General features: G+C 37.8%; 1 protein-coding gene across 14 annotated transcripts in view; it reads left to right on the top strand.

Moving 5' to 3' along the window:
• Positions 1-17,906, top strand: part of ARHGAP28 (Rho GTPase activating protein 28) — a 155,860-nt gene that overhangs the window by 99,940 nt on the left and 38,014 nt on the right. For 13 of the 14 annotated variants that reach the window (XR_009497251.1, XR_009497252.1, XM_059894305.1 and 10 more), the window contains 4 exons: positions 1,192-1,284; positions 6,924-7,013; positions 14,929-15,013; positions 17,054-17,196. Coding sequence is in view for 12 of the 14 variants with exons in the window: in XM_059894305.1 (XP_059750288.1) it covers positions 1,192-1,284; positions 6,924-7,013; positions 14,929-15,013; positions 17,054-17,196 (411 nt within the window). In the remaining 2 variants the exon portion in view is untranslated. The remainder of the gene's footprint in view (positions 1-1,191; positions 1,285-6,923; positions 7,014-14,928; positions 15,014-17,053; positions 17,197-17,906) is intronic. The other variant, XM_059894304.1, reaches the window with a different exon arrangement.

The raw sequence follows: 17,906 nt of genomic DNA, 5'->3' as shown, positions 1-17,906 counted from the left end.
CCCTCTGACCTCCATCCTGACCTAAGTTTTCTTGTACTGCCTTTTTAGCATTGTTTCCCCTTCCAAGGAGATGTGTGTTCTTCATGGCAATATAATACATACACATTGGGGGAAAGTTAGAAAGTATGGAAAAGCCAGATGAAAAATGTGTCTAAGGTCTCATGTAAAAGTTTATTTCATTAATATCCAGTATGCTTAATTTTGCAAAAAGTTGCTTTAGTCATGGAGTAGAATATTTGCATCTTATTTTGGGAAATGCCATTATATCACAAATGCTGCTAAAAATCTTAGAGCGTATGCACAAGGCCTACAGTGCAGCACATCACAATTAGAATAGTCTCAAATCCATTTGCTGCATAGTGAAAATCAGAGCTTTTCCAATACTCAGTGATGGGAATGAAATATTTGGTTCAGTCATATGTGTTTGTGAGATAATCAGTCTAATGTTTTTCCAGTTTCATAATGAAAAAAAACCCCTGAATACTCTTGCTTTTGATTTCTAAATCACTCCAAAATACAGTCATAAAGTCTGATGTTTAAATAGCATAGTTTAATCAGTAAGCTTCCTGACTTAGACAATTAGAGGTTTATTTTCCTTACAAAATAAGAAGTCTGCGGCTGGTTTGACTAATATCCCTCTCATGGACCTACCAAAGTTTTATCTTCCCATTCTGTTCCACTCAGCATACAGGCTAGTATTTAATGCTTACAGGATGTCTGGGCATCGCAGGTCCCATGCCCATGTTCTGGGAGGAGCGTCAGCCAGCTGATTCCATGCACTTCAACAAGAAAACATTAGCCTTCCTGGATGCTCTACCAAGTAGGGTTTCACTCGAATCTCTTTGGACGGAACCATCACATGATCACACTTAGTCCTTTTAGATAGACACACAGCATCTTGGAGCAAGATCATGATATTCACATGTTAAAGAAGAAAAGAAAAGTGGGTTTTGGCAGGCAGGTAGCAGTGTCTGCTTTTGAGACTCATTTCTTTTGCAGTGCATGACATTTATGAGGCTCAATATCCTTTTGGAGGAATTGGTGAATGCTACCAATTGCACTGTAGTCATTAACTCTGTATCTCCACATGGCTGTGCATTTATACAGATTCTAGTGTAATGTATAATTGAATAAACAATCACATTGGGAAAGATATGCCTGGATAAAAATGACTTTCATTTCTTTCATTAGCCAGGCGATACCTGTGACAACCATCCTAGTCAGTTGGGCGGCACCCAGGAGGAAAAAGAGCTGCCGGGAGTTATCAAAACAAGTGGTTCCTTGGTAAGTGATAGCAGGAGAACTGGGGGTAGGGATGAAAAAAGAAGCCGTTCCTTTAAGACAATCATGCAAAACTTCAAAACAACGCAACATAATTCAGGTGGCTGGACAACTACAGCTGTCAACATGCCTACCTACCTTTATTCGATTTGTAGGAAGCCGTTCAGCAGTAAATGAACCCGAGTTTAATAGTTAAAGCCACAAACAACTACATGCTCTATTAAAACAGATACAAACCCAGAAAACCAACGATGGTAGGCATTTCTTTATGACAGATTTAGTTCCTTTCCATTTTTCTTTTATTTTGAAAAATTCTCGTAAGAGTGTTGGTTCCATTGAGTCACAGCTCCACCAGCTATGGACGTCAGGTCACAGGACAGCAGTAGGTGTCCTCAGGTTGTCCACTATTTTCCTGGTGCAGGGCGAACGCCAGGCATCTGAGTTCTGACCACACTCTTCACCCTAGGTGTCTAGTGCCCCTCCCCTTCCCCATCCCCCTGCTTTTCCCCAGAGCCACTTCCACTCCTCACTTACCCAGAGGAGGGCGAAGTCAGGCAAACATTGGGAGAAAGATCCAGCTTTTGTCAGTTTACAAACGGGAAAGATTGCTTTATTTATGGTTTAGACAGCCTGTTCTCACGTCTGTTTTTACTTGCACTTCTATCCTAAGCTATCTTTTCTCTCCCTTGGTGGAGCTTATGTACTCTACTTTTCCTTTGATTTTTCCATTCTCATATTCCCTCCCCTAACTTCCTCCCAGGTAGAAAAAAGCAAAATGGTGAATCCAATAGGTTCCCTCCTCCCTACTGAGGTGGTATTGGGGAGAGACTGAGTTTCAAGGGCTCTGCTCATATTGACCCCAGATGTGGTTACTCACACCTTCAGTTGTTTTCCCTCATGATTTGGAGGATATAGTAGTTGTCTATTTCAAAAGTGTCTCCATTTGATTAGGAGGGAGGCGGATTTTGGAAAAGAATTTACATTATTCCTGGAATATTTCTCTCTGACCACCACTCGTGTGAATGTTGCTGGAATTCTTTTTTCTTTATTTCATTATGTTTTGTTGACTCTACTAGGTTTTAGGAGAGAAAGGCTTGGTCATTGACTTAACTCTCCCATTTTATTCCAGAATATAATACCTATTGTTTACAGAAATAATACATAACTCTTTTTTTAATTTATTTATTTTATTTATTTATTTTTGGCTGCGTTGGGTCTTTGTTACTGCGCGCAGGCTTTCTCTAGTTGTGGCGAGCGGGAGCTACTCTTCATTGCGGTACGCAGGTTTCTCATTTCGGTGGCTTCTCTTGTTGCGGAGCACAGGCTCTAGGCACGCAGGCTTCAATAGTTGTGGCTCATGGGCTCAGTAGTTGTGGCTCGCAGGCTCAGTAGTTGTGGCTCGTGGGCTCTAGAGCTCAGGCTCAGTAGTTGTGGCGCACGGGCTTAGTTGCTCCCCGGCATGTGGGATCTTCCCAGACCAGGGCTCGAACCCGTGTCCCCTGCATTGGCAGGTGGATTCCTAACCACTGCGCCACCAGGGAAGCCCCAACTCTTTCTTTTTATATTAAAATTATCCACAATTTGTTCTCTGCTGGTATTTCCAAGCTTTAGTTCTCTCGCTTTTTTTTTTTTTAAATAACATTTATTTATTTATTTATTTGGCTGTGCCGGGTCTTACTTGTGGCATGTGGGATCTTCGTTGTGGCATGCAGGATCTTTTAGTTGCAGCATGCGAACTCTTAGTTGCGGCATGCATGTGGGATCTAGTTCCCTGAACAGGGATTGAACCCGGTCCCCCTGCATTGGGAGTGCAGGGTCTTAGCCACTGGGCCACCAGGGAAGTCCTAGTTCCTTCGACTTAATCGCACAAATCCTCTACTTTTGAAAACAAATCAACGTTCTGTTTCAAGAACATACTTGGAGCTTTCCGGTGATAAAACTTCGTTCGGTCTTTTCTCATCTTTTAAAATGGGCAAAAGATTTGCATAGACACCTCTCCAAGAAAGAGATTTGGATGGCGAATCATCTCATGAAAAGTGCTCAGTATCATTAGTGATTATGGAAATGCACATAAAGCCACGATGAGATATCTCTACATACCCTGTAGAATGGCTGAAATTAAAAAAGCTGACCGTATCAACTGGTGCTAAGGATGCAGAGCAACTGGAACTCTCATACATTGCTGGTAGGAATGTAAAATGGTCCATCCACTTCGGAAAATAATTTGGTAGTTTCTTAAAATATTAAGCACGTACCTTCCATATAGACCCAGCCATTCTACTCATAGATAATATATATTCATACGGAGACTTATCCACAAATGTTTATAGCTTAATAGCCCCAAACTGGAAAGAACCCAGTTTTACCTGCAGCTAAATATATGAACAAATTGTGATATATCCATACAGTAGAATATTTCTCACCAATAAAAAGCAATGAACATTTGATATACACAGCATGGATGGATCTTAAAATAATTATGCCATGTGAAAGAAGCCAGACAAAAAAGATTCAATTTATATGAAATTACAGAAAATGTAAACTAACCTATAGTGAGGGAAAGAAGATCAGTGATTGCCTAGGGGTTGGTGAGGAGGAGAGGGAAGGAGGGATGACAAAGGGGCATGAGGACATTTGGGGAGTGCTGGTTTTGTTCATTGTCTTGACCGTGGTGATGGTTTCATAGGTCTATATATTTGTCAGAACTCATCAAATTGTATACGTTATAATCTATCTCAAGAAACCTTTACAAAAGAGTCCATATAGTATTTTATAATTTCTTTAATATCTAACACATTTATTTTGCAATAAGCTACTTACAATAAAGGAATTGTCTAGTATAATATAGATGATTGTCTATTGTTTATATATTATACATGGTTGAATCTTGACTCTCAATCACAAATGCCACTAAATCTGGGCATTTACAAAAGATTTACAGAAGATTTACAACCTGTACAGAAGGCTTACAACCCAGTCTACAGTCCTTACAAACTACTCTACAAATCACTTGTATAGATAAAAGAAACATTTTCCTGTGTGTAGTCAACATAAATGAATTAGTCATTAGAGGTGTTAGTTAATTCAAAGGCAAAGTAGTCGATCTAGTTTATTTCCAATGTCTTAAGTGAAAATCAAATAGCTACATTTGCTATTGATTTATAATTCGCTGCAAAATACAATCATACCTTCTGTTAAAAATGATCAATTGCATCTGTGTTTGCTTTGTAGTATAGTAAATCTAAGGAACCTTGGTTTAAACGAGTAAGAGTTTGTTTTAATCACAAAGTGAGCAACTAATGGTGGATAAACCAAGGCTAGTACAACTGCAGTGCAATGTAGTGCCAACCTTAGCACGAAACTTCTAACTTTCTCCTTTCACGCCACCACCATAGCATGTGGATTTAATCCTTGAACTTACAAGATGGTTAGCAAATTCTGGATCCCATTAGGAACATGTGCCAACTGACTGTTCGTCGTTAACAGAAAACCTTAGCTCTCCTGGAGAACCCGCACAGTGGCATTTCCCATATTGCTCATTGACCTACTCTTGCACACTCTTACATGACAATCTTCTTACTTTGGTTGTCTGAATCTTATTCCTCTATAAATAAGCTTTTTGTGTTTGCCCTCTCTGCAACTTTTTTGAATTTTGAATTTATAGCTGGAATTCTGAACTTTCACAAGAATCAGCCCCTTATTTCATTCATCTTGCTTAGAGGGGGGCAGGTGGGTTAGTGCAGTAAACACTCCCCAAATGCAAAATTGATGAAAGGAATGAAGAATTCTTCATCCAGGCAAAGCCGATTTGATTTTCAGCCGCCCCTCCATTTCTTTTGTTGTGGTCTGCCAAGTTCCTTCTCTTTTAGACCCCCTCCTCCTTCAGTATCCATGGGGGATTGGTTCCAGGACCCCCCAGGATACCAAAATCCATGTGTGCTCAAGTCCCTTATATAAAATGGTGTGGTATGTGCATATAACCTACACACACCCTCCTGAATACTTTAAATCATCTCTAGATTACTTATAATACCTAACACAATGTAAGTACTATATAAATAGTTACTGGCATATGCAAAATTCAAGTTTAGTTTTTTTGGAAATTTCTGGAATTTTTTTTCAAATATTATCCATCCTGGTTGGATGAATCTGCAAATGTAGAACCCGTGGAGACAGAGGGTCAACTCTACTCAAACTAGGAGCCCACCCACCCCAAGGCAGTTAGTTCATTTTATTTAGACAGAATTGGGGGGGGCGGTTCTAGGGTTATATTTAGGGGCTGTCTGCATATTTAAAGAGGGATGGTCTACTTGACCTCTATCAATATTTTGTAAACAGCTCTTAACTATTTGCCTGTGGCCCTTTCCTACTCTTTGTACATTCTGTTATTTTTCTCTTCTCTCTCTAAAAAATTTTCTTTTATGCTGTTTTCAAGTAGAGGTTTTTATTTTACCAAATCAATTCTATTAGCTTTTCTTCTAGAAATTTCTATCAGCTATGGAATTCTTTGCTGGTTTCCATTGCTGTTAACAAGCTGTTTCTTTAAAATATATATCTATATATTTTCTGCCATTTTTAGTGATTTGGGGTGAGGGGAGTTAGGTGATTGTCAGCTTGCCATCTTGACTTAAATTTCTTGTGCTAGATCTTGTGTTCTATTTGTTCCTTTAAAGAAAAAAGAGTCCTATGTTTATTTTATAAAGTAACACATACCGTCTATAGAAAATTTAGAAAATATGGTCAAGAAAGATGAATGACAGTTTTTTAAAAAACAAAATATCGTATGTTTTTATAAGTATCAAATATATTCGATTTTGCCGTAAGGTTCCTTCAGTAAAGAAAAGAATATTCATTTCTTAAATTTCAGTAATGCCATTGTACACTAAAGCAAAAATCTACTTCAAGCTTTATAAATGAAAAAACAATCTGGTACTATTGTTATTGAATTCTAATCACTGTGAAAGGTAGTCCTAGGGTTTGTTAAAAAAAAATAAGATTAGACAAGTTAAGTTTGTGTTTGGCTGCATGTAATAGAAAAGTCAGAGTTGCTTTGCTTCACGTGGAGATGCTTAAGAGGGGGTGGTCCAAGTGTGACAGGGCAGCCACGTGATGCCCCTTAGCACAGACCCAGCCACCTCTGCCATCCATCATCCTCATTGGAGCAAGATGCTGGCAACTCCAGGCTGTCACCTAGAGTGTTGTCATGAGCATGTAGCAGCTGACCCTACTCTTTTTGGTCAGGAAAGCCTTAACTTTTCTGGAGGCACTCTTCGTAATATTACACTTACACCTCATTGACCACACTTGTCACATGATCACTTTTAGCTGCAAAGAAGCCTGGAAATCAAGTTCTCTGGTTTAACACCTCACTCCCTGGAACGAAACCAAGATATAGTTAAGGAAAATGGAATTTGTGGCAGACAAGAGCAGCGTCTGCCGCAGGGCCAGGGTCTGTCAGAGGGCCAGGCGTTTAGGTGGTTTGCAGTGATGAGCCCTGAAGGGCTGGTGCAATTGCCCATGCCCTGGCAGTCATAACTCTGTGTATTGCCACACATATCGAAATACGTACGCATAGTGGAATACACAAACATGTTAGAAAGTATTTGCCTGAATAAGAATGGTGCTTTCATTTCTCCATTTAGCCAGATGATGCTTCTTTCAACATTACTACCCTGTCAGATGGGTCCCAAGATGAAGAAGGGAGTTTTGCCGTTCCCAGGAGTGGCTCCATGGTAAGTCATCACATGCCCAGACGATTGCACGTCGGGGCAAAATTGCAAATTCAAGGCAAGAAGAAGCGATTTCCTTCAAACAGATGAGAAAAGCTTGAACTAACACTGTGAGGAAACCACAGCTGCCAATAGACCCATCAACCTTATAGCAATTAGGAAGAAAGAGACTCAAAGCTGAGGAATGAATAGATCAGTTTGAAAGAGGACTCCATAAATTAATACTGATGCAGTGTTCTTTAGGAGCATCAAACATGGAGCGATTTGTTAACTTCTGTCCCCTTGTCTGAGTTCATACAGATGATCTGTCCTGACTCTGCCATCTTAACTCAGAAGTCCTTTTACCTGCAGGATAAATTAAAATTTCCTCCTCCTGATATCGAAGGCTCTCCACTGTTGCCTGTGTGTCCAGCGCTGGATCTCAGGACTCATCCAAACAAACCCACCGCTTACGACAGATTAACTCACGTGGCCTTGAGTAGTAGAACTTCTACTTTTCTTTGTCTCAAACTCTCGTCATTCCTCCCCCCACCCCACCTCCACTGGGAGCCCCACTTGGTGTTTCTGTGCAGGAGCCCTGTCAGGGTGTGGCATAATGGACCAGAAGAAGTGAGAGAGCCTGTTAGATAAAGCAGTGGTTCTCCAATGGCAAGTTGATGGAAGGCAAAAGAGCACGACAAGACGGGCAGATGGAGGGGCACATTCAACGTTCTCCTGGGCAGTAGTTTCTCATCTGTTGTCGAGTTTGATAACACTGGGTAGTTGATAGGCACAACGCACTCCCAGGGCACCCCCATTGTTCAGGGAGATAATGCTATTAGCCCCACCTGAATGGGTTTTTCTGTTGTGTTTTTAGATTTTTGGTTATGAGGTTGTTTTGTTTTGTTTCATAGTGATCATTTAAGAAGCATAAAATAATGTGAGTGATTTTTGTCAGTAGCACTCACTACAGGTTATAGCACTGATAGGCTAAGGCTTACCCACAGTTTCTGACCTACTGGCTTTAAATTCAGCTGTTACTTTCCCATTTAAGACCACGCATTGGAATGCAAATAAGTGAGAATATCTCTATTTTAGAGATAATCTCCAGTTCACCCCACTTAGTGATGAAAACAAAGTAAGTCATTTACAAACTGGTAACTCCTAGAAATGAGGAGTTTCCTACAGTAGACCTTACATGGTTGTGCTGTTCCCCCATGACCAGGGATTCCTGTTCTAAGTAAGGCCTTGCCCAGGATCCTTCATTTTCAGTCTCAGCTGGAGGTACCCATGTGCCCAAGACTCAGCCCTAAGTCTTAGCCTCACCTCTACCTGTCTTCTCTGACACCTGTTGATTTTATCTTGTACATAGTTCTAGAATATGTCTATTCCCCTCTTTTCCTACAACTACTTCCTTAGTACAGAAACTCATCATCTTTCTGTGTTACTGAAGCAGCCGCCTAAGTGATCTCCCGGACTTTAGCTTATACCCTCCATCTCATCCTCGCCGTGGCTGCAAGTCATGGGTCTAAAATGCAAGTCTTGCTCCATGCCTGCAGCGGTTCTCCCCACTTTCTAGTTAGTGTTAGTGTTAGTTAGTTAGAAAGCTCCTGTCTCTGACCCCTCGTCTGCCCCCTAGCTGACTTCACCTGTTCTATAAGCCAACAAGAAAGTACTGTGTGTAGTTCTGTGCACACACCAAGCAGAACTTGAAGCACGGTGTTTGCACAGTTGAGTTGCTAAAGAAGAGGAGGTTGGGTAGGCCTGTTTTCTAGGCTTTTCCATGGCAGCTCTGTGACCACAATGCTTGTGACGTTTTTCTGTTTCTTCATTCTTTGCTGGTTCGTTGATTCATTGATTTATTCATTCACCAAATCTTTATTGAACACGTGTTGTCTACAGATAGGATCCTTGAAAGTTTGACAGTGCAAGAGACAGAAAATGATCTTGCATGGCAGTTATAGATAAAGCTTCCTGGGGTAAGTTAGTCACTCAGATTTCGTTTTTGTTTTCATTTTGTTTTTCTGAAAACTGATTGAATGTCAGTAATGACATAAGTAAAAGTTTCAGCAGTAATGACACTCAAAAAAATTTCATTGGTACCTGTCTCTAGTGTGACTTACTTTGGATTGTTTGTTACTCATAATATCTTTACTTTGAAATGTTAAACAAATTGCTTAGTTGCTAAAGTAGCCCACAGATGCCAACTTAACTCTTTCTGCACCTGTACTGAAAATCATTCTAGAACTTCTTACCATGACGTAAACACATTTTTGACTTCCCTGCTTCTTGATTATAAGGAGCCATGGGCACCCCGGTTTGGTTCCCCAGTTTCTTCTACGTGGTGGGATTTCCAGTGATTCAGTGCAGTGGAGGCAAGGGCTTCAGGGGTCCTGGGCCATGATGCCTATAAAGGTAAATCTCGCCAACCTGTCAGGGAAAATCTCACTGACTGTTTACTGTCATCTCCAAGACTCCAGAGGCTCTTGACAACTTTCACTATTGGCATTTATGTTGTGGAATGGGATAAAGTAGATAACCTAACTCTATCTTTTTCGAGGGGATAGCCTTGGCTTGACCAACATCTTGTTTTTTCATTCTTTCATCTTTTTTACTTGTTTGATTTGCACCTTTATGATAAGTGAATTCTCTACATATACAGGGTCTATCCTAATTACTATGACTCTATGTTTTGTTCATTTAAATTTGTTACAAGTTCGCCATCATTGTTTAGAATCAAAATTTTCTTTCCTCTTCTCAGAAATTTTTTTCTTTCAGATGCATTTATATTGAGGCTATCACTACCCATTAAATAAAAATCTTGTTAGTACTCCACTAAGAATTTCATTGAATTTAAAGATTGTCAGAGAGAATTCACATCTTAAAATATTGAATCTTCCCACTGAGAAAAAATTGTGTCTTTCCATTCATTTGTATCTTCTATCCTTCAATAAAATTTCATATTTTCCTCTCATATTTCTTCCTACACATTTTTTCATTTGTTAGTTACTAGGAACTTAATAGCTTTCATTGGTATTTTAAATGGTAAGGGTTTTTCATGGTATCTTCTTGTCTGTTTTTGTGGATATACAAGGAAAGTATTTTTGTTACTCACAAAAGTCTCTCTTATAGTTTCCTTTCTGAAAATTCTTTTTTATTTCTTAGAATTTGTCATTTGATTTTATAATTTGTGCAGACATCGTCTGAAATACTGAAAGTTTTATTTGCCCACTCTTTAAAATACAGTTAGCCCTCTTTATTTTTAGGTTCTACATTCTAGGATTCAACCAACTGCAGGTTGAAAATATTCAGAAAAAAAAAAATCCCAGAAAGTTCCAAAAAGCAAAACTTGAATTTGCTGTGCACCAGCAACTATTTACATAGCATTTACATTGTATTAGGTGTTATAAGTAATCTTGAAATGATTTAAAGTATACAGAAGGATATACATAGGTTATATGCAAACGCCACAACGTTTTGTATAAGGGACTTGAGCATTCGAGGATTTTGGTATCCTTGGGGGTCCTGGAACAAATCCCCCATGAATACCAAGGGACGATTGTAGTTATTCATCTTATTTACTTTTCTTATCTTATTGAACCAACCTCAAGCACTTATAACATTGAATAATAATTATGGAGATCTTTTGATACATTTTTGATTTTCTCATGAATTCTTCTAAGTTTCACTATTAAGAAGAATATTTGTTCTGGGTTTCTGAGCCTTGTAGTTACTTTTATCAGGAGTAGAGGTTGAGTTATATCAAATGATTGTATCATCTATTAAAATGAATGTATTGTTTTTCTTCTTTAAAAGACAATTACTTTAGGAAATTACATTGATAGGTTTTTCTAATGTTGAAGTATAATTTCATTGCTTAGTTAAACCCTACTTGTGTTATATTATTCTTTTCTTATGCTACTGAATATGATTTGCTACCATTTTAGATTTTTTAACCACTATTCTAGTAAGTGGGGTTAGCCTATAATACATAATTTCTTTTTGTTATTACCAGAGTTATGCTAATCTTGGTACAAACATGTTGAGAACTTTGAATCTTTTTCAGTATTTTGGAGCTATTTATTAAACTTTGGTGTAAACATATAATCTGTAAAAACTATTATATACAGTTTTATGCCAAGGCTTGGCATCATTGAAGACCTAATGCTCTGACTAATTTTTCAATGGATATGGTTTAGGGATTATATTCCTTTCAATCCCAACTTGTATGAATTTGGTAATGTGTATTTGTTCTAGCAAAACATCCAGTTCATTTAAAATTTCATCCAGTTCATTTAAAATTGGTGTGTGTGTGTGTAAACACATATGTACACAAATATATATATATATATATATATATATACGCACATTTATTTAGGTGCATAATTTAAATATTTTCTGTGAAGGTAGCTATTACTTCTTTTTTCTTCCTAAAATTTATGTCTATCAGAATGTAAATACTTGCCTGTGTTGGCAGTATTTTTTTTAAAAGTCACTACCTTTAATTAATTAAGCCTACTTTTTCTATCGTATTAATTTATTTAATCCTTATTAATTTTTTTCATTCATTCTTGGGTCTACTTGGATACTTTTTCCTAGTCTCTTGGATTATAAACATTTTTCTTTTTTTTTTTTTGAAATATATACTCATTTTAATGTCAGAGACAAAAATTTCAGAATATCCCTTTTTAGAAGAATTTGCTTGGAACTTATCCATTACATCAGCAACTTTTTTTTTTCCCTGAATTTTATTTTATTTATTTTTTTATACAGCAGGTTCTTATTAGTCATCAATTTTATACACATCAGTGTATACATGTCAATCCCAATCGCCCAATTCATCACGCTACCATCCCCAGCCCCCTGCTGCTTTCCCCCTTGGTGTCCATTTATTTTTAAACTTTATTATTTGTGTTTAAGTTTAAGAAGTAATCTGAATAATATTTCGGCTATTCACATGGATTTTTGGAATTTATTACTCTCATTGTCTTTAATATTTAGTTTATAATTTCAGATGTCATAGATGTCATCGGAATGCCTTTAAGTTCACATTTGGATAGATTTTGTAATTTTTATTATATTTTTTATTTCAAAATTGGTTACGTATTTGTCAGTGAATGTGGCTTATTTACGTTCAGCTGTGGGGAATTTGGCACAGTGGATGCAAGAGGTGGATTTATCAGTTCTGATCTCAGATGCAGAAGAGGAATATGGGGAGCCTTATTGTCTGTAATGACTGAAGCACAGGCAGATTTAGTATATAGAGTTATAACACATAGATTGCAACCATGAGAAAAAAACCAAGCAGCCAGTCAGGAAGGTCAGAAACATCTTTTGAGTCGGTGAGTTTCTCCTGTAAGTAATGAACATGGAAAATATTTGGTATGGTGTTTCTTTAATGTGAAGGAAATATCAGATAGTCAAAGTCTAGTTTTAAGAGAACTCAAGCAGATAGTGCTAACCTTCTAAATGTTGGAATTTAAAATAATAATCCTTCAACCCTTACTCTCCAGTCCCAGTGCAGTAGGATTTGGGCAGCAGAGCAAGTGTTGTTAGCTGGGAAGCTTTGCCTCTCCTAAAGCAGCTGAGCCCCCAGTGGGAAACTCTAGTGGTTGGGCATGTAGGGAAATGGTAGGATCCATTATGGACAAGCTAAGGAAGTTTGTTTTAAATGGGAGTGGGATTTATGTTTGAAATACATTAAAATCACTAGTAAAAATATTTTAAAGATTCTAATATTAATATGTTTAATGAGTAAATGGATGTTTTAAAATTATGAATACCAAACACTGAGCCTTTTCATTCAACCTGTTTCAAAACTCATGGTCCCTTTATTGGCAGAGAGATCTTCCTTTTCATTTTCACCAAGTCATCCCCTTGCTTTAACACATGAATGTCCTTTTGTTTGTTCTGTTGTGTTTTAACCTTTATGAGTCTAAGTCTGAGAATCTCTACCTGGCTTTCAAAACCTTCTTGACTAACATATTTCTCATATTTTTCTAATACCTTGTCTCAACTCCTGGCAAATCAGGCTCTCCATGATCCTCTCATGAAGCCAAAATGCTTCAGATTTCCATACCTGAAATTTATAATTCCATGTCTGGCCTGAATGCTTTGCCCACCTCCCTACCTTTGTAAGTCCTTTTCATCATTCCTTGAGTTCCAGTGCAAGGTCAGCCACCTCTTCAGTGAAACCTTTTGGGTGGCACCTCTTTCCTCTCCTTTACTCTCCAGTAAACACTAGTAGTGTAGAAATTAGCTCTTAAGAGTAGATTGTCTTTTAATAATGTTCCATAAATGTTACTCTCTTCTCCTCATTATAAATAGCTAAAGAGCAAGAGTCACGATTTAAATTTCTGCTTCCCCCAGGAAAGTCCCAGAATAACTTATATTACAAAAAGTGGGACCTCATTCAATACTATAGGCTGGCTGGAGGCCAGTTAAACCAGACAGCAGATGGCACTTCTCCACTTTACAGATTACAAAATTGACATTTAGTCCATTCAAGGATCCCAAGCCATCAGCTTCAAGCCTTACATGAGTGTTTCTCAATTTTCAGGAGTGTTCTCTTCTATAGATGAATTATTACAAAGTTTAATAAAACATTTCTTTCTAGAAAAACATAAGGAAACCACTGAAAAGTGTTCCACATCTTTTTAAGGATTTTAGTGCATAGGTAATCTTTATTCTGTAGTGTTAGTTTTTAGAGCCACCAATTACATAATTGAGCATCTGTGTTTTAATAGTTGGTAATATATTCGCATTCTGTTTACACAATAATATATGTCATCTCCTTTGGAATAAAATAGGAAAAAGAGAACGCAAAGCTCAGCATTCGAGATTCCCTTGTGCAATTTGTATTACATGATAAAGGATCTTTCATGAAGCAGGTGTTCAGTTCATATTGCTAAATAAATATGAGCATAAAAGAAACGACATCAGGCTCTAGGGAAAAAAGAACAGACTTACGTATGAAGAGCATAAAAAAGATTCTTGATGGAATAGCAGATTTTCACCCTCACACATACTCACAGCTGATAACTTCCACGTTAAAATTTATATTGGTAGAAATGGTAGAATTTGTGTGTAAGTTTTTACTAGTACCCATCCAACCTAAGTTAGAGCTCTACAAAGCTCTACAGAGCTCTACAAAGTTAATTACTCAACTTCTGATAACACTGCAGGGGAGTGCAGTGCTTTGGCAGTATTGCAGTGAAGAAAGTAGGAAATTAATTAAGAGAGGACACTGAACTAGAAAACGTACTTAAATTTTTGGTAGTTATTATCACTCTGTATTTCCTAGTGAAGAAGTTAATGTATGAGTATATTAATAGTAGCTAACCCTCATGCAGTACTCACTATGTGCCAGATATTGTTCCATGTGATTTATAGTCATTTAAAATTCCTAATAGCTTGTTGAAATATGTTCTGTTATCATCTTCATTTTACAGATCAGGAGATTAAGCAATAGAGAGTCCTGTAACTTGCTTGAAGTCACACGAAGTGGAAGAACCAGGATTAGAATCCAAGCAATCTGGCTCCAGCATCCCTGTTATTAACCATCTAGCTATGTCATGACTTAGAGTTTACGACCAAAATGTGTGACCAGCTGCATCAAGAATAACAAATATAATAATTGTCAAACTATGTGACATCAAGCACTGTAATTTTTACGTTAGGAACTGTATGACAACAAACATTTAAGAAGATGTGGTTATTTTGACCTTGACTTAGTTCTCTTTTGAGAAAACTGTGTGAGCTGTACAGGTCTGAACTGAGTGAGAAAACAAAGGAAATCAGATGCAAGCCCTTCATGGAATCAAGAATTGCTTTTTGTGAAAAGAATTCAAATATACTGCAGAACATAAATCAGGTTGAAACATAGGGTAGACTGTATTTATGATAAGCTGTTTTGTGTTCGTCTTCCCTTGTTTCACAGTCTGTCCTGGAGACTATTCCAGATGTGCCAGCTCATTCCAATGGCTCAGCAGACCCTGGACAGTCAGTGCAGAATGCAGTGAGTGGTGAGTGACACAAACTCCTACTGAGCTCAAGCTGTGTCTTTTTGCTTCTGTGCTGGCACTCAATTCAGTGAGCAGTGAATTTCTGAAAGCAAAATGTAAGTGTGTTTTCTCCCCTTTTTGATTCTGTCACCCGGGCCTGTCCTCCCATCACCTCCAAACAGCCCATCTGTCATACCAGACGAAACTAATTGAGCCAGATTGGAAGCAGAATCTTTTCCACCTTTACTCCCACTGCATCATTTAGAAACTACTCATTTAGGCAGTGTCTTTGATTTGGGGCCTCTCTCACAGGTAATCTGGATCTGCTTAACAGTATCAAGCAGACCAGGAAGTAGACCACTTCCAAGAACCTGTAATTATGCTCAAGTAAATGCAGCAGCAGAGCAGCTTGTGATATACAGAGTAACAGGGTTAGCTTTTAAATGGGCCTCTTCCACTTGAGCATTGGATACTCTGCATGAGCTCAGTATGGAATCTCAAATCCTCCTTGTTAGAAATAGGCCCCTTTAGGCCACACTTTTGTGATTCCTCAAAATTTTCCCTAAATAATGCACCGTCTTCTCAGATACAGCAGAACCCCATACTTGCAACATTAGCTTCAAAACTCAAATAAGTTGGGGTGATGAAAATGTTCTAAAATTGATCGATGGTTGTACAACTCTGCAAATATCCTAAAAACCATTGACTATACATTTCAAGTAAGTGAATTCTAGGCATGTGGATTACATTTTAATAAAGCTGTTTCCCAAAAAAAAGAAAAATCGAAGAGAATGGATTTGCTGTAAATTATTCCGCATCATTCTATTTGCTGCCATATTGTTATTCAGTTCAACTCATACCACTGAAAGATAAAAGTCTACCTGGAATAGTCTGGTGATTTGGAGTATCGGCCTGTATAATCAACACTGTCCAAAGAATCTGTCCATAGGTCCTTAAGAAGTTAGCGTTTTATTTAACAATTAATCTTACTCTGATTTGCATGCAAGCCTCTGTATGATGAGTGAAAATCTTAACTGTGCCCTCATTATTTTCTAAGTTCTTACTGTATCCATTTATTGTGTTTTAATTCAGTATAACTGTTTAGAATTTTAAATTCGTTGATTTACAAATTTCTCCGTTAAACTTTTAATTGAGATTAACTAGGTCTTCTATCATTTCTATCTTTTGTTCCTTTTGTTCTATTTGGTTTTCATTTAGTCACTGCCTATAGAAGAGGGTAAAAGAGATGAGCTCTTTTTTTTGTAATCAAATAATTCTTTTCATGACATATGAACAGTTTTGCCCGGCAATGAAACAAGATCGCAAGCCAAACTCTTAGTCAAAAATCAGATTTAGGTTTACTCAATTGATTTCACTTGTTTTTGGTAAGGAATCTATTGTCTTAATTTCAGACTTGAGAGAAACATGGATATGGGACAGTACTTGTCACCTGTTTAGCTTTTCAGTGTGCATCATACGAGGTCAGGTAACAATACAAAATCACAAGAATTAGGATTAATTCACCTGAACGAATCTAGTAGTGAAGGGCAAACTGAACTTGAACAAATCTTAAGAGGCACAGTTCCACAGTTTGGGAAAAAACCCAAGAGGAATGAAAGTAGGCAGGAATTTTCTGTGGGGCCTCCACCCTTTCTCCCTCTGCTTTAAGCTTTTGCTTCCCCAATAGCAGCAACGTTGGGTCTGGATGGACTTAATTTTAATATCATGAGAATATATAGAAATATTTCATTTTGGACTTTCTAATAATCTAATAATCTTCAATGCTTTTCATGAGACATAAACATCTAAAATTAAAAACATCAGATTAAATAGAAAGTTTGTTTGGATAGCGATTATAGAAGTTTGTTCATGTGGAAATCTGATGACACTACATTAATTGCTTAACTGAAATCATTCTGGGTGAGTCTAATGCTTTTCCTGGGATGTAAACATTCTAACGTGCTTATGGATTAACTTGTAAATATTTTGTGCTTATTTTACAGTAAATGGTATTGATTGATTAAATGGCATATTAAATATTCCACATCCTCTGTTCTGTAGATGATGAATATCTGGAAAAGGACATTCCACTACAAGCTGAAGAGCTGTCCTTTGAAGTATCTTATTCAGAAATGGTTACAGAGGCTCCAAAAAGAAATAAATTTAAGAAGTCAGATTTTAAGAAAGAAGACTATGTTTTACCTGTAAGTAAAAACCTTTCATGATTATTCCAGTAGCTTCCTGTGACTTCTCTGTGGGACAAACTAGGATTTTTTAAAAATTTCTTTGTGTGTGCACAAGGGCATGGGGAGAGGCCAGGCATCAGTGTTGCATCACACCAGGGACATTATTTGTTGTGCAGTACACAGCCTGCCTGGCTGTACCTGGCAGCCCTGGGTTGAGGAAGAGCTGCGAGGGTGTATGCTTGAGTACTGCTTTATAGATGAAATAGGATTTCCACTTGGCTTGTGTGCTTTCATGCACTTTATATCCTTACTTTACTTATAGGTTGATGCCTATTCTAACTGTAACTGTACACCTACTTGTGCATTAGAAACCACATGTCATGGTGGGGCACTGCAGAAAGTCACAGTCATTAACAATAAGAAGTGAGAGCTTATAGGGCAGACACTAAAAATTCATCAAAAATAAATTCAAGAATTTGTAATATTATTATGGGATGGGAAAGTAGAGCTACATACTTCATGAGCCTGAAAGCCTCATTATGTATATCCAGGATAATGATATTCTGAAAGCCCAATACAGGAAATATGCCACACTGATCTATTTGCTACTCAGTAAATGCATTTGTGAAGAGTTCAAGTTGTGGAGTCATGAATATTCTGTGCTGATCAGGGCTGGAGGCATGATGAGCTGGGCTCAGGCAGTTTCAGGGCTAGAGGAATGAGTCATC

The sequence above is a fragment of the Balaenoptera ricei genome, chromosome 14 (genome assembly GCF_028023285.1).
Source record: "Balaenoptera ricei isolate mBalRic1 chromosome 14, mBalRic1.hap2, whole genome shotgun sequence".
Classification (NCBI taxonomy): Eukaryota; Metazoa; Chordata; class Mammalia; order Artiodactyla; family Balaenopteridae; genus Balaenoptera; species Balaenoptera ricei.
Note: the sequence above shows the minus strand (reverse complement) of the source record. Positions and strands in the feature narration are given on the sequence as shown.